Source organism: Eucalyptus grandis, chromosome 4, assembly GCF_016545825.1.
Source record: "Eucalyptus grandis isolate ANBG69807.140 chromosome 4, ASM1654582v1, whole genome shotgun sequence".
Lineage (NCBI taxonomy): Eukaryota > Viridiplantae > Streptophyta > Magnoliopsida > Myrtales > Myrtaceae > Eucalyptus > Eucalyptus grandis.
Genome location: NC_052615.1, coordinates 34,545,027 through 34,568,814, shown reverse-complemented (window position 1 = coordinate 34,568,814; position 23,788 = coordinate 34,545,027). Strand labels below are relative to the sequence as shown.

General features: G+C 42.3%; 4 protein-coding genes across 4 annotated transcripts; 2 read left to right on the top strand and 2 right to left on the bottom strand.

Annotated features, from left to right (window-relative positions):
• Positions 1-820: 820 nt before the first annotated feature.
• Positions 821-1,450, top strand: LOC104443197. Its single transcript, XM_010056539.2, has one exon. The coding sequence runs from the start codon at positions 821-823 to the stop codon at positions 1,448-1,450; it is 630 nt and encodes a 209-aa protein (XP_010054841.2).
• Positions 1,451-5,618: 4,168 nt separating this feature from the next.
• On the bottom strand, positions 5,619-9,893 carry LOC104442017 (transcription factor MYC2-like). The gene is made up of 2 exons (XM_010055306.3): positions 9,869-9,893; positions 5,619-7,928 (listed from the first exon to the last, which is right to left on the bottom strand). The coding sequence occupies exons 1-2, from the start codon at positions 9,891-9,893 to the stop codon at positions 6,091-6,093; spliced, it is 1,863 nt and encodes a 620-aa protein (XP_010053608.2). The 3' UTR covers positions 5,619-6,090.
• A 4,825-nt stretch (positions 9,894-14,718) lies between these two features.
• LOC104443195 lies at positions 14,719-15,423 on the bottom strand. Its single transcript, XM_018872707.2, has 2 exons — positions 15,385-15,423; positions 14,719-15,099 (listed from the first exon to the last, which is right to left on the bottom strand). The coding sequence occupies exons 1-2, from the start codon at positions 15,421-15,423 to the stop codon at positions 14,719-14,721; spliced, it is 420 nt and encodes a 139-aa protein (XP_018728252.2).
• Positions 15,424-16,519: 1,096 nt separating this feature from the next.
• On the top strand, positions 16,520-21,569 carry LOC104443194. The gene is made up of 6 exons (XM_010056535.2): positions 16,520-16,654; positions 16,794-16,880; positions 17,627-17,794; positions 17,885-17,938; positions 18,036-18,176; positions 21,195-21,569. Exons 1-6 carry the CDS (start codon positions 16,520-16,522, stop codon positions 21,567-21,569), a joined length of 960 nt encoding a protein of 319 aa, XP_010054837.2.
• The last annotated feature ends 2,219 nt before the right edge of the window (positions 21,570-23,788 follow it).

The window sequence follows — 23,788 nt, the reverse complement described above, 5'->3', positions numbered from 1 at the left end:
AATGGCAAAAGATAAAGCGAGATGATTCTTTGTTGTTGTTTTTGCTGTTTTGCAATTGATCCGCATTCATCTTGATCCCTAGAAATGAGCTGAACCCTTTAAATTCTAGGGGTGGCAAACAACTCATGCCTCAATTTAGAATTTTTGGATTCGTGCCTAACTTCTTTTCTTTTGGCCATCTAGATAGCTTTCCAACAGTCATTCCTATAAAAGAAAATGACACAAATGATCCATAAACTTTGGCCTGATGTGTAGTATCATTTCAAAATTTTCAATTTGTTTAATGCAATTCATGAATTTTAGATATATATTCAATATAATCTATTCATTACATGAAAATGTTTAGTGTTGTCATTATACTTGAATTAATGAAAAATATAACATTCAACATTTTCATATAATTAGGCATTTTGTGAGAACCAAAATGCCTAATTATATGTAGTATCATTATACCTGATGTGTAGTATCATTTCAAACTTTGGCTTGATGTGCGTTTCCCTTTGAAGTCTAAACTGATGCCACCCTCGGCGAAAAAGCGAGGTGGCAAGAAAAGGTAACTTTCTCTCCTTTTTGGCTCCCATGTTTTTTGGTGTTTGGAATATTAGGGGTCTCGGCACCCCTCTTAAGCAGGCCGAAATTAGGCATTTTGTGAGAACCAATAACATTTTTGTATTGGTATCTTGGAGACTAAGATCTCGCCTAATGTTTTTCATGATATCTCTGCCGCTTTGCTTCCCGGTTGGAATTGGTGCTTCAATTATGTGCATTCGGCAAGAGGTAGAGTTTGGGTGGGTTGGAACCCGCTTATGCCCTTTTTGTTATGTCCGACTGCTCCTCTCAGGCCATTCATGGCCACTTGAGATCTATCACTGATGGCACTTCCTTCTACTTATCGGTGGTTTATGTGGAGCACTCTTTTGTTTTGAGAAGACCGTTGTGGGCTAAGTTGAATCACTACAGCCTTTTGTACACGAATGAGCCCTGGATCGTTGCGGGAGACTTCAATGCTATTCGATATGCCTCTGATAGGGCGGATAGATCAAACTACTGGATTCCAGCCTTTGAAGATTTTGGCAATTGTCTCATTCAAGCTGGCTTGGATGATCTTAGGTTTGTTGGTAATCGCTTTACTTGGGCAGCCTCCTCTGGACCTAATCGCAAGCAAAGGAAGATCGACAGGGTTGTTGTAAATTCGGCTTGGAACTCTACATTCTCTTATTCTGAGGCCTCCTTCTTGGCGCCGGGTGTATCGGACCATTCCCCAATGGTCGTTAGGATCCTCCCTACTCCAAACAATCGTAAGCCTTTTAAGTTTTTCAACTTTTGGATGGCCCATCCGAACTTCTTTGAGCTGGTAGCACGGGTATGGGATTCTTCCTACGTTGGCTCGCCCATGTATTTGCTTTGCTGCAAACCTGCGTGCTCTAAAGTACGAGACTTAAAGGCCTAAACAGACAGCCTACTCGGATATCTCAACTCGTACGGAGGAAGCTAGAAGTCCGCTGTTGATTGCCCAAAATGCAATTCAATTAGACCCGCTCAACCGGTCTTTAGCCGATACAGAGAGGGATCGCTGTGCTTTCTCGGATCTTCGCATCCAAGAAGAGTCCTTCCTCGAAAAAAAAGTCTAGAGTGCGGCTTAAAGAAGGTGACCGAAACACGAAATACTTCCATCACTCGGTCAAGCGGAGCCATCTCCGGAATAGAATATTATTAATTATGGATGGAGATCTCAGACATCGACCCCTCCGAAGTTCAGCAACTCTTTATCTCCCATTTTCGTAACCTTTTGGCGGCTTCCCCCCCCGTAAAGCCTTCGTCCGATGATATTCGTGCTCATTTGAATCATACTATCGCCGATGCTCATTTTCTTAGCCTCTCTCGACACATTACGGATGATGAGATTCGGGAAACCATGTTCTCCCTTGCAAATGGTAAAGCCCCTGGCCCGGATGGATTCAACGTAGATTTCTTTAAGCGGTCGTGGGACATAGTTGGTCCTTCGGTGATTTTGGCGGTTCGCGATTTCTTCAACTCGGGCCAACTCCTTCGACAGATTAATGCCACTATCATCACCTTGATTCCTAAAATCCCAAATGCCTCGACAGTCAATGACTTTCGCCCCATAGCCTGTTGCAACACTATATATAAATGCATCACCAAGATTCTTGCTAACAGGTTAGCTTCTATTCTTCCTTCTATCATCAGCCCTCCTCAAAACGCCTTTGTTAAAGGCAGAAGGATTAGCGATAATATCCCGCTAGCCCAGAATTATTCTCGTGAATTCCATCGTGAACCGTACCGGCCTAAATGCATCGTTAAGGTTGATTTTTCTAAAACTTTTGACTCGGTGGATTGGAATTTCATTGAGCTAACCCTTAAAGCTTTTGGCTTCCCTGGTGTGTTTATTGACCGCATCATGGCTTGTATCCGGTCACCCATGTTCTCCATCTCCCTAAATGGTGAGCTTCATGGTTTTTTCTCAAGCGGAAGGGGAATTCGTCGGGGGTGACCCGATGTCTCCTTACATCTTCACTCTCGTTATGGAAGTATTCACGGTATCCTTAACCGCCAATCCAATAAGCCAGGCTTCGATTACTTTTGGAGATGCAAAGCCACTAAGCTCTCCCATCTCTTCTTTGCGGATGATGTCCTATTATTCTCGAAGGCCGCCTTGACCTCGGTGCGAATCTTAATGGATGGGATCCATCTCTTTGCCGATTGGTCGGGCCTATTACCCAATCTTCGCAAGAGTGATATATTTATCTACGGAGGGCCTCCTTCTCTTACGGATGCCCCGGTAAATGCCAAAGCTTCCAATTAGGATCTCTTCCGTTTAAGTACCTTGGTGTGCCTATTATTTCTACTAGACTTAGGAAAGTAGATTGTCTTTGTGTTGGTGAATACTATCACCTCGAGAGTCCAATCTTGGGCCAACCGATTCTTGTTCATGGCAGGCAGGTTGCAATTGATAAAATCGGTCCTCCACTCCATCCAGGTGTATTGGTCGAGTGTCTTTATATTGCCTTCTTCGGTTATTAAGCGAATTGAACAAATCTTTTGACAATTCCTTTGGAAAGGGCCTACCTTGAGTTCGGTGGGGCTAAGGTGGCTTGGGAGGATGTTTGCCTACCTAAGGAGGAAGGTGGGTTGGGGATTCGATCCATTCGAGTAAGTAACTTGGCGGCAATGATCAAGCACTTATGGATCCTCTTTCTTGATAAAGAGTCCCTATGGTGTAAATGGATCCACTCAAACTTCTTAAAGCATAAGAATTTTTGGATAGTGCCTAAGCCAACGTCCCTGTTCATGGGCTTGGAAGAAATTACTTGGTCTCCATGACTTGATCCAAACTTCGTTTAGATGGAATGTTGGCGATGGCTCTTGACCTCCTTCCGGTTCGACTATTGGCATCCACGAGGCCCTTTCTATAAGATCTTCTCTAATCGTGATATCTATAGCTCCGGTATTCCACGTCTTGCTACAATTAGAACGGTTTGGCAGCCTGTCCACCCCTTCCTCATTTGCGGGTGTTATTGCGACTTGGGAGGAGCCACACGATCCTTAATGGTGAAAATGATCGACCGGTTTGGTGGGTCACCCGTCCGGAACCTACTCTTCAGCTTCTGCTTGGAATCTCTTGAGGACGAGGAAGCCATTTAGTCACTGCTACAAGTTTATTTGGAGCCCCTCTCTCCCTCCTCGTTATCAAACTCACCTGTGGCTGATTACTCGCAATCGCCTACCAACTCAGGTGAGGTTGCTCACCCATGGAAGAATCCCGGATGTGTCTTGTGCATTTTGTTCAATTAGACCGGATTCAATCGATCACCTTTTCTTTGGCTGCTCCATTACTCGCGGCCTTGCGGCCTTTTGGGCGGCGAAGTTTAATCTTCCTTGGAGAAACCAGACCTGGAAAGTGAACCTTTTGTGGGCTATTAATCACTTATATGATTCAGGGTTCCATCAATCAATGGCTAGGTTTTCCTTTGGTGCCTTATGTTATCTTGTCTGGAAGGAGAGAAACAATATCATCTTCCGCAACCAACAGCTCTCCCTCCCAGCCATGAAAGCCCATCTAATCAAAGCTGTCAAAGACAAGGCCCTTACATTCTCCAAGGTCCCGGATATCCCACGCAACAAACGTCTTCAGCTTAGTTGGGGTATCCACCCTTCTATCTTTGAGTAAGCGTTTCAGCCTCCTACTGAAGAGATCATTTGGCCGTCTCCGTTCATGTCTTTCTTTGCATTGATGATGCTCGTGGGTAGCCCCCTCTTCCCCCTTGTTTGGGTGGTTCTCTATCTCGTCTTACCCTTGGTCTTTTAGTCGCTGTTGTTGCTGCTTCCAGTTCACTCGGCTGCTGCTTTCATTTGGTTGTATCCTGGTGTTGTGGGGTTGTATTTCTGCCCTCCCTCTTCGTTTTTTTTGGCATGCTTTCTGCCCTGGCTGCGCTGTTCGTCAGCCTCTTTTAGTTGCCTGTTTTTATGTTTCCTTTTTCCTTCTCTGCAGCTCGAGTTGGCACCCTTCCACTCGAGTGGTACTCTGACATTCTGAGTGCAAGTTTTTGGTGTCGGCTCTTCCCTGCTGTTCTTTGTATGGCCTCCTGGCTCTCTTGTCTATCTATATTACTTACCTTTACCAAAAAAAAAAAAAAAAAAAAAACATTTTCATATAATTTAGGGACTAACTTGAATTGATATGAAAAGTCTAGGGATCGCATTGAATAAATTAAAAATTTAGGAACGGCATTGCATACTAGGTTAAAATTAAGAGATTACATTGATCAAATTAAAATTTCAGGAATCGCATTTATTTATGTAATTATTCTTTCCCATAACGCCTAAAATAATACCGGTGCTCTCCACTATCATGATTCCGATTTTTCGAATTTGTAGGACACAAAGCGATAATGTAATGGAATCTGCACTCCCACAGCATAGTCAAAATTCAACCTTTTCGTCTGGAGGTTTCACACAAGGACATTGCATCCGGACACTTCAGTGACAATCATGCTTCGATGCATCCACCGAAAAAGCACTGGAAGTCCTATTGTCTTTATCGCTCTCTCGTCTTGGACAAGGAAAAAGGTAAAGAAAAAGGGGAAGCGATCGACTGGGTGCATTCTGACAATGACGTGGGCATTAGCCATGACAGAAATCGTGATTCGTCCGTGAAGAGAGCGACAGAAAACCGAGTTAACAAGAACCCTATGCTCAGTAATGTCCGATGATGCTTCCAAATACTGCCTTAAACCAGTGACCCGTGCATCGAATTGAATGGTTCGGTCCCGTGGTTAGATCTTTCTTTCTCAGCAGTAAGGAAATGAGAGGTCGCGTAAGTCACCATGCCAAAGCCTGAGGAATTATGCTGATGCTTATGTTACTCTCATTCCATGAAAGCTGATGCTAATTATCATCCACCAAATAAAATTTACTGAATCAATATGGTTAAGCTCCAATAGACCAAAAACTATCTACATGCTCATTAACTTGCACATCTCTGTAGAAGGATCACAGACATCCCAACATCATGCGAGGGCACATGAAGAGTTCAGCAGAATATCACAATGCAGGAGGTGCAGTATGAGCAATCTTAAAATTTCTATCCCCAAACACCATCACACAACCATGATACTAGTCCTTCATTCACCAAAATCGACTCTCGGGACTTCGACAGGAAGACAAATTTTAAATTAATTGCGCCACACTTGCGCATTGATTACAGGATGCTTGGTGTACAAGAGACATGATCTTGGTTGAACCCAACAAACGGCAGAACAAGCTAACAAAGGATAAGGAAACGGCCCCATCAGTTTCAAATTTGGAGCATCTATTTACATCGAAGACAGGCAGGAGATCAACGTGGAAAAAAAATTACTATCTGCTAGAACTAGGTATTTACTTCAACTTGCAATCTAGGGGTTCAATCTACCAGACGAAGCCACACAACTAAACAAAGCCCATTGTTCAAAGAGTTCGCACCACCCGGAACCTGAAAATATTGGGCAGGTTCTTGCTTTCAATGGAGAAACTTCAATTCCATTGTCTAGTCGATGCCAACTTGCATTGAACGAAATCCTTCAAAGATCCTCAGATTACGGCCAATAGAGCTGCCTTGAGCTGCTCCTGAGTGTACAACTGACTCCCCATCTTAACTGTGGCTTGCTGGATCATGAGCTCGTTCACCACAGAAACACTAGCATGCTGCAACTCCAAGTTCAATTCTTGAAGAGCCACCATTAACCTTGCTGCAGGATGATCCTTCCGGCCGCTCTCTACTCGAACCACTGCATCCCAACCCATTATCTTCACATCGATTGCCACCCCAGTGGACCTACTTCCCGTAGGTTTTGCCATCTTGCGATCTTGATCCACCGGGATACATTCTTTATCCGATGATCGCTTCTTTAGTTCATCCAACTGCTTCTTCAAATCCTCCTTATCAGACTCTGCAGCTTGTAGGTTCATGTTAAGCTCCCTGATATAAGACTCCGCATCTTGGAGCAGTGAAGCCTTATCCATCTTTGATACATTTGGAACCACGGCCCTGAGGGCGTAAAACCTCTGATTAAGCTTCTCCCTCCTCTGCCTCTCCGCCTCGACGTGGTTCAGAGGCTCCTCCCTCCCATTGGCAGGTTTTCTACCCCGCTTCCTTGGCCTCTTTTCAGGTTCCACGACTTTGCTGCTCTCAGCTTCCTTGACCACTGAGGCTTCGACATCTGAATGATCCGAATCCCCTGCTCCACTGACTGATTTCAACATTCCTGAAGAGGGCACAATCACTCCAGAAGTGAAGGACATCATCTCCTCTTCATTGCTGCCGATTGAAGTAGCCGACCTCTTCTTCTTCTTCGCGGTCTCCCCTGCAACTGCGACCTGTGAATGACTCGAAAGCAACCTTCCGCTCCCACTATCTCCGAAATTCAGTACTTCAACAGATTCCGGCTTCATAGGATGAGAATCTCCATTATTGCTCCTGCTACTCGAATTAATCGCGTACTCCGCAAAGTTCAACTCTTTCGCGAAAAACCCCTCATTCTGCTGCTGGTTTTGGCCGCTCTGCTGATCATTTATCGCGCAGATCGCGCTGGGGCTTTCGGTAAGACTGCTCGAGCTGGGGTTCTCTATCTGAAATGTCATAGGACGATCGTTAATCTCCATCGTGACTGGCGGATCGCAGATCCAAAGCGACGCCGGGTCATGCTCGCTATTCAAAACCCTACCACCGCATCCCATCTCCGATTCATGGAAATTGAACAGCCCCCTAATTCCGCTAATCAGATCGGAGCTCTGGTAGATCGGCTCGGTGGAACCCAGTTCGACCACACCGTTCAAAACAGGGACGCACGCGATGGTCTGCAACCCGAAGATCTGCGCCTGCCGGGCCCTATCGCACCCGCAATTCCCCAACCTCTCGGCCCCCGTGACCCACGCGGGATTCGAGCTGAAGTAGGCCCGACCGGGCAACCCGACGCCGCCGGCGAACGACTGGGTCATGGAGACCAGGAAGAACCACTCGGTGTCGGTCACTTCCTCCTCGACCGCGTCGTCGGCGGGCGGGGCCCCGGAAATCAGCGAATTGAGCTCGCGGAGGACCTTCTTCCGGTGCTCCTGCTCGGCCTGAGAGCAAGCGGAGCCCCTGCTCCTGGCTCTGCCGTCGCCCTTGTAATACCCATCCCCCCACCCGAGGACGGGGCCGGAGTAGTCGCCGGAGGACTGCCAGAAGATGGTGTAGGTCCACGCCGCGGCGGGCCCCCCGGCCCCTTCTTCCCCGTCCCTCCCGCGAGCCCCCTCGATCAGGGCCTGGAGCCGCCGCTGCAGCGACTCCTGACTGAGCGGCGGCGCCGGCGCCGGCGGAGGGGGTGGCCGGCGGCGGCCAGAAGGCGGAGAGGTCGGTCGCGGCGGCGTGGTCGTAGTCCGCCCAGAGACTCATCGGACGGTACAAAAAAAGGCGGATCAAAGGTCGCGCCTTTCCTTCCCGAGCGTTGATGGGTCGGAGAGATTCCGGTGAATTTCGCGACGTTCTTCCTCCTTCCGGAGAGCTGGAATCGTAGCTTGAGGAAGGGAGTGAACTTGGAACTTGGAACTTGGAAGTTTGGGGGAGTTCGGGGAAGCGTGTCGTCGGGTTAAAAAGAAGGGGCCAGCGAGCGAGTGAACTCGAGCGAGTCCGGAAGTGAGCGGTAGTTGTGGGGTGGGGACCGGCGGGGCCCACCGCCGGTGGGTTTCTTCGAAGGCTGGTCGAGCCGATCGCCGGGGCGGGGGACGGCTCGCTCGAGCCGGCTCCGAGTAATTCCGATGCTTTTCGGCCGCGAGCTGGAAATCGGCGGCTCGGTGGGGTTCGGCTCGTTCCGAGTGGGACGCGGACGGCTCGGGCCACGCGTGGCGCGTTGACCCGTTTCCCCTCTCCTTTTTGACCGGCGCCGGGTTTCCTCCCCCGTTCTGCGAAGCAGCCGCGAATTAGGCCTGAGGAACGAACGGGCCGGGCCGGGTCGGAGTGTCGGACAGGACAAGAAGGCCTGTCAAATGTAGCCCCCATTACAATTTTTCGGGAAAGAAAATAAAAAAAATCGTACACGATGCGTTGGGCATTCGATGGTGTCGAATCACGTGACCCAGGAACGGAAGTTGAGTCTGGTTTCGACGCACATGTGGACACGACGGATTACGACGCGACCCAGGGACTGGACCACGAAAGCAGGCGACTGTCGGCCGCCCCCAATGCATAGACTAGCCGAGCTTATGAAAGAGTGATTAGGTAAGTTGGTTTCAGATTAATAACCGAATTAGTGTCAAATCAACTCGAATATGTGAGCGGATCTACGTAGCACCGCGCAGGTTGCGATGTTTCTATGAACCCGTAGTAGCTGGAACGGTGCTATATCGATTTCATGTAGATGGTATTGCGGATCACGTGAAGAACAGGAGTTTGCAAGTTGAGGAAGGTGGAGACGGGGGACCGGAGGCTTATGAACTTATCATCTCCAAAAACATAAACATTGATCGAATCTACCGTGTGCAAGAGAGTGTTCATATTGGATCATGACATGTAATATTTTAGATGAGAAAAAAAATAAAAATGTCATGTATATATGTTGCACAGACGTTAATTCAGTCATAGATCTTTTAATTTTATCAATTACTCCTAAATTTTTTGAAGAATTTGTTAATATAGTTCATCCGATCAATTTTAACTATAAATTGCTAACGTGGATATTAAGGGTGTGCAAAAAAATTAAAAACTGCTTAAAACTGGATTAAACCTATAAGTTTCTAATTCCAATATTGCAATTGGTGGGTGCCCATCTAGTTTTCAATTTTAGTATGGAACTATCCACCCGGACTACCTAGATTGGACTGGTGTACCCATAAAAAAAGATTACCGTTTTTTTTTTTTAATCATTGAATTGTAGACTTCTTGGAGAGAGGAGAGAAAAGAGGAGATGAGTTTCTGAGCAGTTTCAACTCTTTTTTTTTTTCTTCTGACCGTGAAATCCATTGCGCCTCTCGGAGCTCAAGTGGGTCGCTCGTTTGGTTTCGTTCTTTGAAGTCCCTACTCTCCAGCTTCTTCTTCTTCCTCTTCACTGTCTATGCCTGGCTCGCAAGTTCTCCTTTTCCATACCGAGAAGTCTCTTCTCTTCTTCCATGCGCCCATTTTTTCGTTCTCATTCTGGACTTGTCTGGCACTTCGTTTCTTTCTTGATTGTTAAATAAGTATTCTCCAACTCTTCCTTTGGTTCCTTGTTGAGAATTTGTTTGCGGTCGAGCTAAAGTTTGATGCTAGACTTGAGTGAACTTTTTCAAGAAATCAGAAAGGGTTTTGGAAATTGTGAATTTGTTGGGCACATTTAGACTAGTTCCATGAACTCACCTGGGCGGTTCCCCGGTAGGTCCATGGAACCAATGGGTGATTTCCGGTTCCCATTTTGTGAAATTGGTGTTTAGTAGGCGGTTTCTCAGTCCAAGGTGGGAATTGCTCACCCTAAAACCAATTAGCGCTAGTGGATGCCAGACGTCTTATGTGGTACAGTCGGTATTGGTGTGGATAATTTTTTCATTTTTTTTCCGAATTAAAAGGTTTTGAACCAAGTTGACATCCTTATAATATGTTTATAATTTTTTTTTTTTTGGCAATTATCCCCACTCTAGACTCATTTTAATGAATGAATCTCGCCATAGCTAGAGATTTAGGTAAAACTAAAATTAGTTTATAAAAGGTGCTCAGCTTTGCTTAATTTTTTTTTTTTTTTTGGGTCTGAAATACGACTATTTCATTAAGTACGTAAATAAGAGAGGCCCGGTAAATGGGCATCAATACATAATAAGTCTACTAAAATTTGTGGAGGGGATGAGACCCAATTCCAAGATAAGTGATTTTTTTTATGGGCTTTAGCAACCCAATCTGCAACCATGTTAGCCTCTCTATAGCAATGGGCTATATGAAAATTTGTGAAGGCCCGTAGCTTTTCCTTGCATTTGCTGATAATATGTTGAATTTCCCAACTGAACTGGTTTGATCTGTTCATGGCTTGGACAAGTTGTGAACTGTCTGACTTAAAGATAAGAGCTTCGTGTCTTTTAGGGTAGAAAAAGTCAATGGCTTCCCATAAAGCTAGGGTTTCAGCCATAAGTGGAGAGGAAGCTCTGATCTTTTTAGCGACTCCTTCCACTAGCCTCCCTCCCGAGTCTCTGCACACATAAGCAATGGAGTTCCCCAACATCCCAAGTTCGTACGTTCCATCTAGATTGATCTTCAAGGCTCCTTTGTGTGGTGGAATCCATGGCTGAGGTGTTCGGAATTAGTGGGTTTCAGATCTGGTATTTTCATGGGTCCTCCAACCAGCACCGCAGCGAGCGTTCCGTTCATTGCGTCAGGATCTGGATTCCACACTTCCTCCTTCGCCAGCGTCCCTCTCGTGGAGCTCCTGTCCCTACTCGCCTCTCGTTTGAAGGCACGACTCAGCTGATTGGTTCTCCGATCTGTCTTCCTCGCTTGCGCCTTCCTCTCGGGTTGAAGGTCTCGGCACATCAGTTGATCTTCAGGGTATAGATCTCCCTGTTTTGTCCTCATCTCCCTCATTATACTGCGTATTTGAGGTTCTCAACAAAGAGGGCCCTGCACCGGTTCCTGTCCTGCTGTAACATCCAGCAATCTCCTCTGCCTCAGGCTGTCTATGTCGCCCACTCCGTGCGCCGCTGAGTTGAAGTCTCAGGTCTGTTTTGAAGTCATTATCTCTGCTCGCCTGTTCATTCGCTATTCTGAGTCCCAGCTCGTTATTGACAACTTGTTGCTCTCTACCCGACTCTCTATGCCTCTGTTGCAACTCACTAATTTGCTCGTTTTGCTCTGTTTGGGCTGCTCTGTTTTGAGATTCACCACCTACTCCTTCTTGATGACCACCCCTCCGTAGATTCCATCTTTGATAACTTTTCAGTGTCGCTTTTGCAAATTCTATGATGGTCGGTCCCTCGGGTTCTCTACCCTGAAAAATAGCCTGATTTCGAGCCTTCCATATAGACCACAACACAACAGCTACCAAGTGCAGATTTGGAGGGTGAGTCGCCTTTTCTTTGAGTCTGTAAAACCAGTCTTCAAGTCTTGTCAAGCCCTGACTTGAGATTTTAATGTTCATCACAGGATCGCTCCATATCTGTCTTGTCCACGGACACAATAAGAAGAGATGTTCCACCGTCTCTCTTTCATGATTACATAGAGGACATATTGGATAAGGTAATATGTTCCTTCTAAACAAATTGTCCTTCGTCGGTAAAGCGTTTTGACATAAGCACCACATAAAGTTTTTAACCTTAGATGGAGTGTGTAGCTTCTAAATGTCTTTCCAGAGTGCGGGGGGAGGCTGAAACGACGTTGTGGCATGATTTGTTTGATATTGTTCTGTATCCTCCTTGATGTGATTATACCCACTTTTGACTGTATACTTGCCTGCCTGATTTCCAGTCCATACCATCTTATCTTTTTCTGTTTGAGGCTTGATTGGAATGGTTAGAATTTCTTCAACTAGGCTGTCCTCAAAGTGTGCTACTATTGTCGTTTCGTTCCATATGCCTTGTTCTTTATCGATGAGTTCTGAAACCAAGGATGGTTCATTTGCATTTACTGGTCCCTCAATAATTCCTCGTTGCAACCATTTATCTTCCCGGATTTTAATCCTAGATCCATCTCCAACCTACCACATTACTTGAGGTGCAATTGAATCCCTTCCTAAAAGCAAGCTACGCCATCCCCATGTAGGTCGAAGACCCTTTGCCGCATGCCAAAAATCTGTATGAGGATAGTAGAGCCCCTTAAGTACTGAACTCCAGAGAGAAGAGGGCCGCTGTCCCAACCTCCAAGCCTGCTTCCCTAACATTGCCTTATTAAAGGAGAGAAGGTCTCTAAACCCCATACCACCTCTATCTTTTCTAGTTTTCAATAACTCCCATTTCCTCCAGTGAATGCCTTCTTTCTTTTCATTACTCTTCCACCAAAACGCAGTAATTTTCTGTTCAATAGCCTTACATATAGAGACCAGGATTTTAAATACCGACATTGCATACTGTGGTAGGGCTTGTACCACCGTTTTCAGCAGCACTTCTTTTCCAGCCTTGGATAGCAGTTTTTCCTTCCAGCTTTCTAGTTTGGCACTAATTCTCCCAAGAACCCATGCAAACATCTGTTTTTTGGATGCTCCCCAATCAGAAGGAATACCCAAATATTTCCCTGTTTTGTTAATAATAGGGACTCTCAATGTTCTTGCCATATTATCTTTTAATGTTTGAGGACATCCCTTGCTGAAAAAGATCCCCGACTTATTTAAATTAATCTCCTGTCCAGCTGCGAAATAGTATTGATTGAGGATCATTGCAAGATTTTGACATTCTAGAACAGTGCCATTTAAGAAGAAAATCGAATCATCAGCAAATAATAGATGAGATAGAGTAGGACAGCTTCGGTTTAGCTTGATTCCTTTGACATTCCCAGTTTCCACAGCTTGCTTCATCAATAAGGATAATACATTAGCCACAATAATAAAGAGATAAGGAGATAAGAGATCCCCTTGCCTGAGTCCTCTTGAGAGTTGAAAGAATTGCAGGGGTTCTCCATTGAATTTAACACTAAATGTGACCGTAGTAACACACTTCATTATCCATCCCACCCATTTTCCATCAAAGCCAGTCTTTAAAAGGCATGCCTCTAAGAAATCCCATTCCACACGATCATAGGCCTTCTTCATATCTAATTTGAGAATAGCTTGGAATTTCTTTTTCTTGCTCCTGAGTCGAATCTGATGAAGTACTTCCTAAACAATAAATATGTTATCCTGGATTTGCCTCCTGCCAACAAATGCGCTTTGTGCTGGTTCTATAATTTCTGATATTATGGGTTTGAGTCTGTTTACCAGCACTTTTGAGATAATTTTGTATGCGAAATTGCATAAACTGATGGGACGATATTGGTCCAGTCTTTCTGGGTTTGGAATTTTCGGAATGAGGGAGATATGTGTTTGGTTGAGTGCTGTTGAGAGGGAACCAGTGGTCATAAAGAGCTTGACCTCCTTGAATATGTCCCATTTAATATCTTCCTAATGATGCTGATAGAACAATCTACTAAGACCATCTGGCCCTGGAGCTTTAGTTGCGCCTAGCTGAAATGCTGCTTCAGTAACTTCTTCTACAGTAACTTCATCAAGTAACCTTCTATTCATATCTTCTGTCACTACTGTAGATATTTGCTCTACCACTGGGGCAAAATTCCGAGGACCAGAGGACTGATATAACTTCCTGAAAAATTGCACGGTATGTTCTTTTAACTGATTTGGCTCAACCAGCCATGTATTTTCTTCATTTTGCAGCATAGAAATTCTGTTTCTCTGTCTTCTTTGGATAGTTGTCGCATGGAAGTATTTAGTATTCCGATCTCCCCATCTCAACCACTCAATTCTAGATCTTAACCCCCAATACATCTCTTCTTGCCTCCCAAGTTCATCAATTTCTCCCTGTATCTTTTGAAATTGTGCCTTGTTGAAATGACCTGAAAGATGATTTGTTAGGCACTCAAGCTCCTTCTTTAGCATTCTAATTCTCTTTTTCCCATTCACAAATGTCACTTTACTCCATTTGGATAGAGCATTCTGAACAGCATAAAGTTTTCCAGCAAGATTTGTTTGGCTTTGATTCATCATTTACCACGATTCCAACACCACTTCCCGACATTCAGCATTCTCAAGCCAAAACGCCTCAAATTTAAAGTTTTGTTTTCTTCTAACTTGAGTTGTTTGAAGAGACAATATAAGGGGACTATGATTTGACCCTACCGTAGGAAGGGCAAAAGCCTCAACTTCAGGGTAAATTAATCTCCATTCGATCGTGCACAATACCCTATCTAGTCGTTCTTTGACATATTCTTCCCCATCTCTGTTATTAGCCCAGGTAAAAACACATCCCTTACTATCTATATCCATGAAAGAGCATGCATCCAAGCAATCTCGAAAAGCACTCATTCTGAAATTTTCAGCCAGCCTCTTCCCCAATTTTTTCCAATGGAACTGCACTTCATTAAAATCCCCCAAGCACACCCAAGGCAAAGTATTTGAGGAACTGATTTGTTTTAATTTCTCCCAAAGTTGCAGCCTTCTTGAGTAGGTATATGGAGCATGGACAAAGGTAATACGCATTGTTTTATGTTGCTCAAAGTACATCTTTTTTCTTTTCCCATGGAAGTCATTGTGCCCTACAATAACCTCCCGGGCCTCCGTGGCTAATCGTGTACTCCATTTCCCGCAGGTAGCCATCGTTCTTCGAGGCATAAAGAATGGGATTGTCGACCGTTTCCTCGATTTTATCGGAAGGCGAAAATTGGGCAGTGTATCTGTAGATCCAGTACATGTTTCTGAAGTATGGGGCCCGCGAGTTATCGTTATCGGGATAACGACCACTTCCCAGTGGAGGACAGTATCCATCGTTCCCCTCCTGGACAATTCCTCCCCAAGCTGCATGCAGGGAGCCGCTGCGTAGATTGGTGAATATTGCCTTCGGCCAATAACCAACTTTAACCGGAGGACCGTCTTTCACGATCAGCCACCAATTCCTAGAAAACAAGTCCTGGTCAGAAAGAAAGTATCTCATTAACAAGCTTCATTGCCCATGTTAGAACGGTCCAACATGCACCCGATTCCAGTTTACTCCGAACATGACATGATCTCATCGTATAATATGATGTGAACATTTTATTTAAGACTGAGACTGCTATATGCCTTGATGATGAGCTTGATGAATCAAGCTTTACCTGTTCAACTCGAACCCATGGCTCACATCTGGCGCCACCGACAACGGAAGTATCATAGAATGGATAATTGGTTGTCACTTCCCTGTCTATCTGAACAAAACCTGGACATCGCATGTTATAGCACCCATCGCAATAACCATCGCCCTATAAGAGTAATACTTCGGTAATTGATAGTTCGACTTTACTCCGGTTTTGCACGTTGGGTATACAAAATTGGAGGAGCGAAGTTTTTAATGGAGATAGAATTGATCGACTGTGTTCAAACTGACCGTCCAGAATGTGAATAAGGTAAAAAAATAAAAGATATAACTAACGTTTACACTTGACAAATGTTGTTTATCTAAGAAAAAAAATGTTGTTTATCGAAAATTATCTTAAAAAACTAATTTTCATTTGGTGTTATATTTTGAGTATCTATTTGATTCTGAGTATTTGCCTGATTCCGACTAAATATATCTTAGATTATAAGCTTGTTATTTTAATTTATTGTAATATTATGTTACCATATATACCTATATATAGGCTTTACAATGTAGCTATCTATAGTAAGATAATGTTGCAACAAATCATAAAAACGAGTTTATGATATGAGAGATATTTAGAATTCGACAAATACTCAAAATTAGATAGATACTCGGATTATATTTCAAACATAAGCAAACATTATTTTCAATTAGGAAATGCTTAATTAAGCTAAAATAGGTCAATTCTTTTTTTTTTTTGTATTTAGGATGAAATAAAGAATGAAAATCCGAAGGACGCCGTCCTTACAAAACTACCAGTCGCCAAAAATAAAAATAAAAAATGCACACATATAGCCAGTATATAAACTTTTCTACGGTAGAATAAGATAGCCAATAGAATATTTTCTTTGTTGCCCAAACACAATCTACAATCCTTCGATACATTAAGCACAATATCTTCTTCAGGTCCTGGATTTCTAGACGAATATAGTAGCTAAATATAATATACTCCGATTGCCCATTCTACGTTAAATAAGATATGTGGTCTTGCTGGCACCGTTACTAGTTGGCTGTAACGATTTTAAATATGTTACAAAAGGAAATAAAGTGGGTTATACCTTATATAAAAGGGTTATTAACATAAAAGTAAGTTCGTTGACCTCCAAGGTCTGATTGGAAGTACAAAGATGAAGTTCGAATGTGGGCAAGGCATTTGAATTCGGCCAAAGTATAAAAAGAGGAGATCGTCGTAACTCTCACGGTGCAGTACAAGATGAGAGTCTTGCTATTATTGTTCGTACTCTTCGGTGTTTCTCCGTGGGAGGTTGGAAACGTTTTGGAAGATGACGACGCAGTGTTCGAAAGACAGATTAAAATGATGAGCAGGCCACCGGTCAAGACAATTGTGGTAATAATCTCCCCAACAATTTGGCATTGTCCGAATTGTTTTAGTTTTATGTTATGCTGCAGTATTGTGTTGTTAATAAGGTTTGACGCAGGCCTTGTGTTTTGACAAACTAGCAATGGTGTTTGATATTTTTATGTAGACTGCGGAAGGCGACACCATTGACTGCATCGACATTGATAAACAACCATCACTAGAACATCCTTTGTTGAAGAATCACAAAGTTCAAGTAAAGATTCGTTGATTTTTCCGTCAATAAAGAAAAAGCATATGAGCCAATAAAGATCACTTACATCATGTGAATCCTTGATTTACTGTAATTGGTTCTTTTCTTGTAGAGGGAACCGACGTTTCATGTCACTAGCTTTGCTCACAACTTTTCGCATATAAAGTCCATCCAATTTGGGTTAAGAAAACCATGTCCGATTGGAACTGTACCGATTTCTCAAGTAACAAAGAAGGATTTGATCAGGGCGAGAGTCTTACCAAGGATGACATACTCAGCGGCTTCAAGATGGAATGCTGTTCAATCTAGTAAACATGTACTCTCTCTCTCTCTCTCTCTCTCTCTCTCTCTCTCTCTCTCTCTCTCTCTGAGAGTACAGGTATGTACGTGCCTCTACACATGTGCTATGTATTTTCTTTAAAAGATCGCTATGGACTAAAGAAAAGACGTTTCAGCATAAGATACCAACATGAAAACAAGATGGCTTGGCCTGTGGACTATGTGACCCCCTTGGAGCAAGCAGGCTCGAAGAGAGCCGCTAGACATGGCTTTTCTTGAAAATAAGACTTTCCGGGAAATTCTTCACTTGGCATAGACAACGGCCATGTCTCTCATATATTTCCACTTTCTGCAATCTAGTCATTTCAACATATGAACATCTGTGTACAATATTACCATCTTCCGTACTCTGTCATACATTTCAACTTTTCTCCATTTCAGTAGTTTAACATAAACGATGTCATTTGTAGGTGGTGGTGGCATTGACAGACAGTAAGGTAGAAAATATTAAATATGGAATTTATGGGAGAACATCCATCTACACTATAACCGTTGCCTCTGACCAATCCAGTTCACATAATATATGGATTCAAAGTGGGCCCGTAGATCATCTTAGCATGATTGTAGCTGGTTGGACGGTGAGTGATTATATTTATACGTATCGAGGAGTTAATTTTGCTGGGAATTTCGTAAGAGTTGGCTAAGTCTAATATCTCTTGTTTTACTAGGTTTCTCCACAACTCTATGGAAATAGTCTTCCTCGGCTCTTCACATACTGGACGGTTAGAGCGGAGATAATTGATGGATTATTCATACAATTTTGCAAAACCAACATGAAATTAGATCTAAACTGGCTTATTTGTTGACTAAGCATGATAGGGCGATGGTCACCGAGACGGATGCTTCAACCTGTTGTGTCCAGGTTTTGTCCTTGTAGACGGGGGAGCACTTATCGATACACCCTTAGTTAGTTCTACTTATGGTGGAGATCAACATGAGCTTGCAATCCTTGTCCAGCAGGTAAACTTCATTTAAAAACAAACTCCATGTTGTGCTATCTTCGTAACGCTTATCCAAATATATGGAGACAGTCATTTTGAATTTGAAAAGTAATATCGAATTGCTCACATGCTGCACAATTATCAGTGGCGATGGGAATGGAATTTTTCACTACTAGGAAATGTGGTGATATGAAGGGAGATTTAGTTTCTGATATATATATATTTTAGTAACTTTGCTTTTTTCCTGTCAGAATGAAATGAAAATAGTTTCCATCTTCATTTTGTTGGGTGACCAGATGAGACTTATTTAAACCGTGTCAAATGTGATCGGTATGTTTTAACAATTCATTGTTTGTCAAATTATTAGTTTACTCTCGACAGCGCCCCCCAAAAAAAAAAAAAAGCCCCCAAGATATATAAAACTATTTATGTCAATTATTTAATCATTAAAATTAATTATTAAAATTAATTTATCAAATATATATCATATTAATAGCCAAAATTTGAACAAAATGAGATGGATTAGAAAATAAATATACAATTAAAATTTATTTTGAAATTTAAATTCAATTGAGTTATAATATAATCGAAAATAAGAATATGTTCACCTTACATCAACCAAAGTAAAATAAATTTAGCAAGGAACCACAATCTGAAAATCTTCAGTTTAAAAATTAAGATAAGATTGTGTAAATCTCAAATATCTGTATAAATACTATACATTTTGATCTTCCTAGATATTATCCATTAATCATTTTTTTTTTTTCAAAATAGTATCTTAAGATTCGTTTGTTTCGCGGAAAATGAGCCATTTCCGGAAAATATTTTTTTAAGTCATTTTCTAGGAAAATGACTATATTTTCCGGTGTTCGGCTCAAACTCGAACTTTTAGTGGAAAATATTTTCCACCATTCGTTAGCTAATTTAATTGTTTGGGAAAAATGATCAAGAAAATTGATTTTTAATATTTTTAATTGACCAAAAAATTAGTTTTATTTAAAAAAAATGATTTTTTAATTATTTGTATTTTAAAAAATCGAAATTTTTATTATTTATTATTTTTCTTTCTTTTTCTTTTCCTTCCTCCTCCTTCCTCCGCCACCGCACGCCTAACAATGGTCGACCGCCTAGGGCGCATTTGTAACGATTATGTTCCGGGGAGCCGATTATGACTAGAAATGATTATTTTTATTACGTTCCTGAACCGATTCCCGAGTAAAAAAGCGCGTTTGGTAAGCTGTTCAAAATTTTGATTACGGAATAGAATTGCGTTTGGTACCGTATTAATTGATTATGTTCCAAATTAATTTCTTTTGATTTTTAAATAAATTTTAAATAATTTCTTTACTTTTTTACTTTTTTCTTTACTTTTTCCTCTTTTTTTTTCCCCTTTTTCCTATTCTTCTTCTTCTTCTTCATTTGGCCGGTCGTGACCCTCGGCGAGGTCGGCCTTCGTCGGCCGAGCCTCGCCGGGCCGTGGCGAGGCTCGCCCGGCCCTCGCCGAGGCTAGCTTGGCCACCGGTAGAGGCCGGGCGAGCCTCGCCGGTGGCGGCGAGCCTCACCAGCAGGCGGGCGAGGCTCGCCCGGCCCCGCCGGTGGCGGGTCGGCCTCGCCGGTGGCCGGGCTTGCCTCCGACGAGCTTGGGACCTCGCCCGGCTCGGCGAGCCTCCGGCGACCTCGCTGAACCGGCGACCGGCGGCGGGCGGCGGCGGGCGGCGGCAGACGGCGGCAGGCGATGGCGAATGGCAACCGAGATGTTGAAAGAGAAGAACAAGGGTTTTACCGTTTTGATTCTTTTTCTAATTCTCGGACGTAGAATCGAATTTTTTTTTTATTCTCAAATCTTGTCCAAAATCGTTCAGGGAACAAAAAGTTTACCAAACGCGATTCTCGTCCAAAAGCGATTCCCGGAACAAAAAATCAGAATCTGGCACTGTTTGGCAAGTTGCCAAACATGCCCCTAGCTGCCAACCAAGACCTGGTTGCCAGATTCGGCGAGCTCGAGGCTTGGCCGATCTTGCCCGAGCTTGCCAGAGGTTCGCCAGGCTCTGGTGAGTTGTGAACTCGCCAGATCTGGCAACGGAGCTCGGGCTCGCTTGGATCGGGAAAAAAAAAAAAAAAAGAAAGGGAAAGCTTAAAAATAAAACAAAAATGTGTTGGTGAAAAGAAGTAAGATGGAAGAAGTTATGGAAAATGTTTTCCACTTTTGAAAAGTGGAAAACATTTTCCTCATCTTTGAATGTTGTTTTTTCCAATGATGGAAAACATTTTCCTTGAGTAGTTTATTTTCTGTGAAACGAACACCGGAAAACGTTTTCTGAAAGTCATTTTCCGTGAAACGAATGGAGACTTAGTGAATTGAATGCCCCTTGATGAGTTTTATGTTTCGTGCTCAGGTTCTTATGCATGCCCATTGGTCCTACAATGAAAGTTAAGTAGGTCTAAAAATCAACAGACGCTAGCTTATGTTCTTGAATTCATAGAGCGATTCCTTTGCGTTAACAAAATCTATTTAAACCTAAATGATATTCACCCATTAATGTTCTTGTATAGACAAATTACTTGTACACATAATAAATTTGGATAAGCTAATAAATTCATGGACAAATATTAAGGGCTTGAAATGCTATCAATTTATCAAATAAGGGTTTGAAGTGAATCTTGTCTCAATAGAGGCCTAAATTGCCCTATTTTTCTTTTTTAAAGTTTTTCTTTATTAACTTTATATCCTTACTTGAAACAAAATCCACTGCATATCCTTATTTGAGAAATTGATGATACTTCAGGTCTCTATTTAAGATAAGGTTCACCTCGAGTCATTATTTGAGAAATTGAGAATATTTCATTATTTGGAATTTTCTCTGCATTCAACAATACACTAATAGTTTTCAAAATATCGATTGTTGATAAATGTGGCTATCTCCATAATTTGACGTTTCATTTAGATTGATTGTTTATTATATCAAATTTCATTCGAAAATAATAGGATAATTTTCACATATAAAAACTTAAAGAGTAAAATTCTACTTCTAATCAGGACCGCACAACTGGGAATTGGTGGCTGATGATTGGGTATCCTCCAGCTAAAGTAGGCTACTGGCCAAAGGAGCTATTTCCACATCTACAAAATGGTTCATTAACTATAGCTTGGGGAGGAGATGGCTCCGCCGGAAGTAATGGAGTTTGTCCTCCGATGGGAAGCGGGCACAAGCCCGATGGTGATTACAGACATGCAACGTACTTCCGAATACTGCACTGGGTCGATGCAGATGGCAAGTTTGTACTGCCTTCGGGTGAAGTGACTGAATGGGTGGATCCATCTCATGTCTATGATTTGAAGACCTACGGCTACAATCGAGATTTGGGCTATTGGATTGGCTATGGAGGTCCCGGAGGTTATTGTAGCGGATAGCAAGTCCATGGGAAATTACTTTGAACTATTCAATAAGCAAAGCTGGACATGTTTTCTTTGAAGGAAAAATAGCTCTAGAAAAATATTTTCCAATTTTTTGGTGTTTAGATGATGGAAAATTAATTGATCTACGGAATATATTGTCCATGGACTGAAAATAATAAGCTTAGGTTTAGGGAAAACGACTCCTTTTGATAAGAAGGAAATCACGTTCTAAACATTTAAATAAATGAAAAAAAACAATTTTCCTTTAAAAATGATTTTCATGGAAAACATTTTCTCTTATCTAAAAGTTTTAAGTGAAATAAATGCACCATAAATCTATATCTTTAATAAATTATATCCTTGTGTCGACAAATAAATAAATAAATCATATCGTTTTTAATTCTCTGAGTCTAAGATTGAATTTACTAAGGTTATGTTTGGTGGGCCGGATAAAATTTCAGATGGAATAATTTTTATCTTATCCCGAGTTGTTTGAATATAGTTTGAATAAAAAATTCCCACCTAAGGGGTGAGATAGACCCGGATAGAATACGGAGTAAAGGAAAAAAAAAAAAAAAGAAAAAAAAAAAGCCAAAGTAAATCGACAGAGAGAAAACAAGCGTGGACGCTCCACCATCCTTCCACTCGCCGTTGAGGATGCCCACCCAGATTTGCCGCGCAGAAAAAAAGAGTACCCATATTCGCAGTGATCCATATAAACCTTCTTCGACCTTTTTCCGGTAAGGCTTCGACGCAGTGATCAAGGAGTATAGAGTGTTGGAATTTTGTTTGTTAAAACAAAATGAGTGCTTTTTACTTTGTCCCACATAGAAAAGGTGAGAGCAGGAGGGTCAGTTTAAAAATGTGGGATTTCCTTTTTGTAGTTAAATGAGTGATTAGGTGAGTCTAGACCCCACCATACCCGCGTGCGGGTGCGCGATCATTTGGTGCACTTGGCACTTGGCGGGTTAATTAGTATTAATCCCTTGCTTTTTATTTATTTATTTATTTATATTTTACTTTATATTTTTAGTTCAAAGGTTACCTTTTAATTTGAGAATTTCGGAAATGAAATATAAATGAAAATTCGAAATTCTATTTTAAAAAAAAATTATTCGAATTTTATTTGTGTCTTTTCAAGACAACCTTTGGAAAATTACTTATTCAGTTTTTATTTTTCCGAAGGATTGCAATTGTTCGTTTTTTGACTTTTTCCGAAGAGTCGCATTTGTTTATCCGAACAATTTTCTAAAGAAGTGTTTGTTGGCAATTTTCACGAAGAGTTGCAAGACTGTTTCATATATATACTTGTCATTTTTCGGAAAGAAAATTGTGGTTATTTTTCGAGTTTTCTTTCTGAAAAACTGCAGCTAATTTTTTGATTGCTGTCCTAGAGAGACCCTGGAGAAATACTAGAATTGTTATTTAGTATTCTCATCTGAGACTTTGTTGTATCCTGGAGGATTTTTGCCGGTGACCATTAGCAACGTTGTGGGCAAATAAATCCTTAAAAAAAGTGATATCATGCCTCAAAGTTCGAGTTGTTTTACTCGATCCGATTTCATTATTCAACCCATTTCGTAGCCATATTTTCCCAACATGGAGGGGTCAAAGAACCCATCAGCACTTTCAACAGTTGCGCGTGGATGAATTTTGTGAAATTCATCGGTGAATTTGGCGTCGCCGTTGAGATACTATGTCAGAAAGAGACAGAGATGGGGGAAGAGAAGCCCCGATGCGTATGTTGTGTTTGCAGGTGATGAGTCCTTCGAGAGAGAATCATGAACAGAGTTGCTTGGGGCATGTGTTAGCAATAGATAGAAAGACCGAAGGTTTTGAAGCAAAATCCTCTTCTTTTACAAAATCTTCAGGTGGAAGGTTGTTGGAGAAGAAGAAAAGTAATGGCCGGTGAGAGAAGCGGATGGAAGCCAAATGGCAAGAGCTCGTGACTCGGGGCGAGGCTGGCGGTGGTGGTGACTGGTGAGGTGGCGGCTGTGAGGTTAGACGTTTGACAAGCACTAGGTGGCTAAATCTGGGACGAAAGGAGGTTTCAGCCCCTCTCTTTCTCTATATATCCTAATTTGAACTCCCTACGCTTATAAATTTCTCTCTTTTTTTGTCCTTTTCGCATCTTAGTGGATTGCGTTGGAGGAGAGAAACATTGTCGAGTGCGGTGGATACTTGTGCGTGCACAAGAGAAGAGTCTTCGATCCCTAATCTTCTCACTCTATAAA